Source organism: Columba livia, chromosome 3, assembly GCF_036013475.1.
Source record: "Columba livia isolate bColLiv1 breed racing homer chromosome 3, bColLiv1.pat.W.v2, whole genome shotgun sequence".
Taxonomy (NCBI): Eukaryota; Metazoa; Chordata; class Aves; order Columbiformes; family Columbidae; genus Columba; species Columba livia.
The window spans coordinates 86626233-86633994 of record NC_088604.1 but is presented as its reverse complement, the minus strand read 5'-3'; the positions used below and the strand labels follow the sequence as shown (position 1 = coordinate 86633994).

The 7762-nt window shown below is 38.2% G+C and overlaps 1 protein-coding gene across 1 annotated transcript in view; it reads right to left on the bottom strand.

Annotated features, from left to right (window-relative positions):
• Positions 1-2425: 2425 nt before the first annotated feature.
• TTC27 (tetratricopeptide repeat domain 27) overlaps positions 2426-7762 on the bottom strand; it is a 124477-nt gene continuing 119140 nt past the window's right edge. Inside the window, exons 18-20 of the mRNA XM_065058033.1 lie at positions 6711-6822; positions 6009-6109; positions 2426-2671 (exon numbers count right to left, since the gene is read on the bottom strand). Of these exons, the coding sequence (XP_064914105.1) occupies positions 2549-2671; positions 6009-6109; positions 6711-6822 (336 nt within the window). The 3' untranslated portion in view covers positions 2426-2548. The remainder of the gene's footprint in view (positions 2672-6008; positions 6110-6710; positions 6823-7762) is intronic.

The following is a 7762-nucleotide window of genomic DNA, read 5'->3' as shown; positions in this document are numbered from 1 at the left end:
CTTGAGTACAGAAAACGAGGACCACGCAAAACTTAAAAGGCCCCTGCGATGAATGTCAAATAAGCTATATATGCTCACCTTGTATCCGAGGAAGACAAAAATGCCACTAATACAAAGAAAGAGGAACCAAGAACATACCTGGTAAGTGATCGACATCAGGTGTTCAGTCTCATTTATGAAGTGGCTGAGATCTGCTGGGATGGTTTTATCTTCTGAAGAGTCAGTGTCTCCTGACCGGTCAGACAGCTCCTGGCTCTTCATCCTCCACACCACGTACGTTGTCTGTCTATATTTTAATTGTGTATTTTTAAATTTCTGCAGACATTTCCCCTCTATTACATTAATTATGACAGGAAAATTTGTGTGCTGTTATAACACAAGTCATCCCAGGAACACACTGTCTATGGATAGTAGGTTTTCTCTGTATTAGGTGAAAGACAAAGTTGTTTATGTTCCACACGTCTGCTAAGAGAGGGAAGCTCAAACGAGGTAAAAATCTGTGCTGAGAAAACGCGAAGTACTGCAGGGGAGAGACAACTTAGGCAAAGAAACAAAAATTATTTTCAAAAAAAAAAAAAAAAAATCAAGCGGGCAAGGAAATAAATGCCTTCTCACAGACCTCTTTAATATCCTGTATGAAATTTTAACTTCCCAGCTGTCATTAGCAAATGTTAGGCAGAAGGAATTGCACAAAAATTAATGCGTCCTCACGTTCTGAACCTCCAAACTTCCGTTCTAAAAGTGTCTCATGTAGACTCAATGGACATTAAGTTCTTCTAAATCAAGAGAACAGAATTCAAGTCTCATGTTTTCAAGTTGAGAGTGGGATATAATTCTGGTTTAAAATTTGCTGTAAGATCAAAACAGAGATTTTTCTGCCACAGAACGATTTCACACCTAAACCCTTTTTTCTACAAAGGAAATTTAGTGCTGGGAACCAAATAAAAGTTGTAAAGGCTTTTTTTTTTTCCCCTTGTACATAAGGTAAATCATATAAAAATATAATTACAAAAAGCCAGTAGTGGTGGGAGTCTGTCACAAAACCCCCAGCCTGTGTTTATTTTTGTTCTGTTTTGCTTTTTCCCAGTAGGTGGGCCCCTCACTATACATAGAAGCAAAATGGGAGTATCTCCAGCAAGTTCCCTCTGCACAAACTTTAATGCACAAACTCCCTTTCTGGGCCATTTCAGCGAAGGAGTGTTTCGGAGCCAGCTCTTTTTCACTAGCAGGTAAACTCTTTGTTAAGGTAATTTTTGTGGGAACCCCGTCTTAAAATACTGGCAGTAAATAATTTATGCTCCATTCTAAGAAGCTTTACAAAGGCATGAAGATGGCTTCCCCCCTCACACACCAAAGTGGCACACTTTCACTGCTGCTTCAAATCCAATTACTTTTTGGGTTTCCTTTGACCTTCTGACTTTCTCTTCAGGTGCAGTATTTTTGTCATTTAGTAACAGTATAGTTTTAACAACTGTACCACAGATGGTGTGTACCCAGAATATAGATAAGCTCATTTTTGGAGATTGCATCATTCTCATACAGATGAGCGAGCCAAAATCATGGTAAGTGAGGAAACTGTTTTGCGTAAGTTTCTGGAAAACCCTGAAAAAAATTAAAATTTTAAGAAGAGCTTAAACAAAGATGCTTAAAAATGAAACGAGGGAAAATAGTCTAGATGAAAATAACCTATTCAGGCCTAATCAGATATAAATATTTTAGATTAGATTGCAATTTTATTGCTGCCTCAGTGGGGGAAATTCCCATGCCTGTAAAAGGCCCAAACAAAGTGCTAGTCTATTGCCCATGGATCACAGGTTATGTATTATGGAATAAAATAGTACTGCTTTAAGTAATAACTATTTGTAAGCCATAATGCAGCAAACAGCCTACTACTTTGATTCTATTACAAGAATAAGACAAAAGACTTAATTCTTACTCTCGGGACCCCACTCCTACTCCCCTGTAAACAATTAACACTGAATTAAACTCGGGTAGTGCCTCCTGAACTAGGAAGTCCCCTCAGATCCTGGCCCCCCGGCATCCCCTGGCGCTCCCCGCCATGACAGCCTGCCCACACCTCAGCCTCCCACCACAGGCCAGCCCTACAACTCCGCTGATTGGCTAGCGGCTGAGAGACGCACCCTCTGATTGGCTGTGCGCTTCGCTGGTGAGGGTGATAGGCTGGCCATGCTCCCACCTCTGCTGCGGCTGTTCCCGCCCCGGCGCCTCTCCTGCTGCAATGGGTGTGAGTGATGCACCCGGGCAGAACTAATCCTCAATAGTTGCCTTTTGAACACTAGTAGGTCTGTTCCAAGAAATCTGGGCCTGAGGAACCAAAACATGCAACTTTGCAAGACAGCGAGAGCAGATAATAATCTTAAAATGCAGCCTAAACATTGAAGAAAGCTGACCACAGGAACAGCACTGTACAGAAAAATGTTTATTAAGAGTGCTGCTGCATTAGATTTGTTACTGTTTCCTCAGCTAAAGCTGTGGTGAAAAAACCCAAGTCATTATTGTCTTCCTGTCGTGAAGTCTGGTCCGTGTGTCAGCACTGGTCTCTCAGCTGGTTGCTCAGTTCCTGAAGTTCAGCGATCATGTTGTCCATGGTTGTCACCTCATCAGCTATCTCACTGCAAACCTCGTTACTTGTTGCATCTACAAAAAGTTGCTGCATGACAAAAAGAAATACATTATTTTAAAATGTGCTTACAGTTTCTCAGTTTCAGTGTAGAGACAGAATAAAGGAAGCTTATCACCACTATCCTGCCTTTCATATTTTTGGTACTAACAATGGTATGTATCTCTTTAAAAAGGCCATTTTCTAGCTAATGAACAGAAGGTGCATATATGGATATTTATGTACACACGCATATATAGACCTAAGGTCTGTGCAACACACCTGATATTTTGCCAAAAGGGCCAAATCCTCCTGCGGACCCTGGGTTTCTGCTCTGACTGCCTGTGCTGATTCCTGATCCCACAGAAAGTAAAGGACTTTACCATGAAACTCAAATTAGAAGAGCATCTTGTATACTGTCACTGCAGTTTACAAACCCACCTGCTGATAAATAAGTAGTTGTGAATTTTAATAGCAATTTTTTCCCAGTGTCATATTCTGTTGCATCATTTTCTCCAAAACCTCAAATAAACATGTTTTAACATTTAATGGCAAGACATGTGTGGGTGGAGACATTGTGTGTAATTAAGTTATACAAGAGAAAACAAAACACTACAGAGCAATAAAAATTGTTTTTTTTCTTGAAGACTTTAAGACTAACAAACATAAAGCAGCTAACTCATGAGCAATCAGGATCTTCAGAGATTAATGGGGAAACCAAGGGAGAAGAATGCTAAATGACTTGTCTAAAGACTTCAGACATCCAGGTTGTGGCTGGAGCTTTGCACATGCTGCACCAGAACACATTGCTATTGCAAGGCCAGGACCTGTGATTTGTCTCCAGTAATACAGAGGCTGTGTGAGGTACCACTCCACAGAAATATGGGGGGAGGACACGACACCCAAACATATGTTTCCCCTTTCTTACGTAAAGGAGAGTGATTCACACTTCATTTGACACAAATTAAAAGCGTACATTTAGAGACAAAAACAAACCAAGAAGAGCTGCTCTGGAGTGCATCTGTACATCATTATATCATCAAAACATAATGGGACAATACAGATACATATACAAACAAAAATGTACTTAAAAGGCCTGAACCAAGGTCTTCAGTGTGCCTCAGAACAGTGTTGTCACTGAACAAGGGAACATCTTACATAAAAATAGAAACACAGTCCTGCTGCAAGTACAGAAACTTTTCTGACTTTCAACCCAAAAACTTCACACTGGGAACATGACAGAAAAGTTTGGTTCTTTTTGGCTAAGACAGCTAAATAAATCAGGATGTTTTGTTTTGTTTTTCTTTTCCTCCACACAGTTAAAGAGATCTATTCAACTAGATGCAGCCTGGGGAAGTCGCATGCATCATCATTCTTTGGGCTTTGTGCTCCATGTTTCCCCACAACAGTACCCACATTTCATGCATTTCCAATGCAGCTCCATGACCTTTTTCTCCTTTTTGGACGCCCTGTCTGTCAGATCTGAATGATGCAGGGGGGCATGGGGCACAAGAGAGCCCAATATACTTTTTGCCAGAGCATGTCACTGCCCAGAAGGCTCTGTACAGAAAGGAGCCTCTTAACAACACATTTTTGGGTTGCAGCCTTCAGCGGAGTGTGGGTGCATCATGAGTCTGGCACAACACGATGGCTGGAATGGCAGAGACAGAGGTCCCAGGAAAGACAAGATGTCTAAGAAGCAACAACGTTTCACCTGTATGGAGACTACTGACTTGTTCCAGCTGTATGTATTGACTACAAAATTTTGGAATTTCATCTTTTAAAAGTTACTTTCACTGTTCTTTAACTCCTCCTGAAATCTTAATGACCGAGTCTGCCCTTAGTCCATTTTTTTAAATGCTTTGCTCTGTTAGAAGAGAAAAAGAAAAAAACCTCACACTAATACTGACTTACAAGTCAGCAAAAGGAGATGCTGCAGTCAAGCTCGGACAGGTATAAACAATGCTAAAGTGTTTGTGCATAGTATCTTACAGAAGATGACTGAGTTTTTAAACCACAACACACTTTGCAAATGCAATACAACTTCGAATTAAAAATAAGATGGCATCTTGGAAAGTATGCAAAAACAATGAGGTCACACCAATCATTTTAACTCCAACATGTCAGTTTTATCAGAAATGCCATAAAACTTAGAGGCACCATTATCTGCCAATAACACAGATGTTTGTTTAATTAGTGCCTTCAGGAATTACGAGTACAATTTACTAGACTCACCTTTTATTAATCATTCAGATACTGCATGATCTTCCATAATATAAATCACCTGTACTTGTATATATGTAATTTACGTCAAGTAGTCCTGTTTTCTCTACAGTTGTACTCAGTGTACAGACTTTCTTTAAAATAAAAGCGATTCTGTGAATCACAACAAAACATACATGTTGTGGCTTTTTTCTCTGCCTTCTGAAGACTTACGTATGCCAGTAACTAAAAGCACAGCTACAGAGCCAGCTTGTGTCTGCTGATACAACTTTCCTAGGCTTTTACCCTTAGAATTATAGGACTTAAAAGAGAGTGAGCCAAGTTTAACACACTGATGACAGATCAACACTTTCTAACACAAGCACACATTATAAAACTTATGCTCTGTAATTCATATTTATGAAACCCCACATGCAGCCAGAAAAAATACTTCTTTAAGACATTAAGTGTATTTTGAACAAATACGTATTCCAGATCAGTCTTCAGTTAAACAATGGCTGTGTTCCGTGTCGTAAGAAGAAGGGTAAAATTAGGATAACAGCAGTGCAGAAACAGACTCAGCTCTTTGGGTGCCTGGCTTTGGAGGCACAACTCCAAAAACCCAACATATGATTCAAACATGATGACATTTTTCAATGGATTAATATCTGAATTGATACGGTCTCCAAGAAAACCTTATTAAAAATTATTTATTTCTTTTAATAAATAACTCTGTTTTTAAAAAAAAAAAACACTTCAAGTGATGCAAGGTAGTCCTGACATATTTTGGTCCTTTCTGCAGGTTTACATCCATTCTATGTGAGACTGCCCTGCTTCCCCCCATGACTGCTCACATAAGGAACAGGTCTCTGAAATGACTCATTTCTTCCAAACATTCACGTCTGTTTGCCCAACATTTTAAGTTAAATTCTAATTTAGCCTAAGAGACACCATTGACATTTTATAGTAGTAGGTTTACTTCAGTCAAAGCCTAGCAGGGAAATAGAAGCCTCCTTAGAACTGGAATCCTTAACACAGTGTAGAGGTGAACATCCATCTGATTATGTAGTAGGACAGGCAGGTATTATTTGATCTATAAATGACTCAAAACAGAGAAATGCTTTCTGGCAACAGAACAAAGATCTCTGGCTTTCAAACAAAAATTCCTCCTTTCAAACATTCCTACCTTCGCTTTGGATGACAAGCCACGTAAATTGAGCCGAGCTGAAGAAAGTATCTGCAAAGCTTCCTGATGATTAGATTTGTTCTTGCTGCATTTTATGGCCACTGGAATCCAAACACAGAAGAAAAGGACCACAAAACAACAAAACATTACCTCTATAGCAACAATCTTTAAACAACATTTAATTAAAAAATCTTGATACCTTCCATAGACGATTTTTTAATGTAATATCCCCAAAAAGAAACACAAATAAAAAGAATGTCATGTAATTTTGAGAAAATACCTCTAAATCCAACAGATATGTGTATTCTTCTGAAACACAAATATCACAGCATAGTAAACAGTCTGACTGAGCCTAAGTTTTGTCCATCTCCTGATTGGCACAGTCAATCAAACTTATGTGACGATTTGGGGACTGAGATGAACTACAGATGTATTTTCACTTGCATTATGAAACTGCTAGACCATGAAATTAATTGATTCCGTGTTTACCAATCATATGTTTACTGACTCACCCAACACAATTTCTGCCTTATTCCAAGTATATTTTTGTATGCACTGTCAGGATGCTGCTCTCTGTTGGAGGACTCCCAATAGTAGGAATAAATATAATACGTAAAGTATAACATTATTTTGTTACTAAGCTTAATAAATATTTGCTATACTCTTCATAATTAATAAAAGTTCATTTCAGGTAGAACATACCATGTGCAATCTCTATGGCTCCTTTTACCACTTCCTTAAAAGAGGAAACATCTTTCTCCCAATCACTTGATTGAATTTCACATTTATGTGCCTTAGTAAGACACTGCAGTGACTGCATGGAGGAAAAAAATGATCAGTACATCAGAAAAAAAATTAGGTGACTAATTTAATTTTAAGTATCTATGAAATTAATGCTCAATCCAGAAGATGAATATGTTTTTACTACACTTGATTTCCTGTGAGTTGGAGTAGTGTCCTTCTCTGCAATGGTAAGGCACCAGCTGTAACACAGATGTTCTTCACTAATATTGCATCTCAAGTATGAGACACATATAAAGTAACATGTGGCTAATTTTTATCTTTTAAAAATCTGTCTAGACTGATGGATGTGACCCGTGTTTGCCAAGTTGCCATAATTAAATACACATGAAAGAGGGAATAATATTTGTACTCGTACTTTGAACAGCAACTTTGTATCTAGAAAATTTATAACTGAATACATCAAAGCTTTCTTTTTCTGTATGTATTCTTGGCAAATAATGTATTTTACAGGCACAGCTATTAGCTGCCATAATGCTCTGGATCTCAGTGTGAACAGGAAAAAGAAATGTAAACAATATGGAAGTAGGGTGCCATTAAGAATAAAACCATGAAAAATTTAAAGCAGAAGAAATTAAGTTTGGCTTTTGAGTTTTGTTTTATTTCTACAGCATCAGAAATACAAAACAAATATCAAGATATGCCAGGAGTTACATGGCTTGGATCAATGATAACACTTCAAATGTTTTTTAAAAAGAATTTAAACATCATATAAAAAATAAAAGCTTTTAGTGCAGTATATGTACATGAGCACAATAAAGACTTCTGATTGCTGAACAAAGATTAAAACTGGGAGTTGTCACCCCAGAAGCTTCTACCTACTCTTTCCCACCACTATTGCACAGGCAACTGAACTGCTCATGCTGCTGTAAATTGCATTAAAGGTGTATTAAGTCAAACCAGATAATATTACTTTTTTTCATAATAACCTAGGTTATAATTGGGAGTAGTTC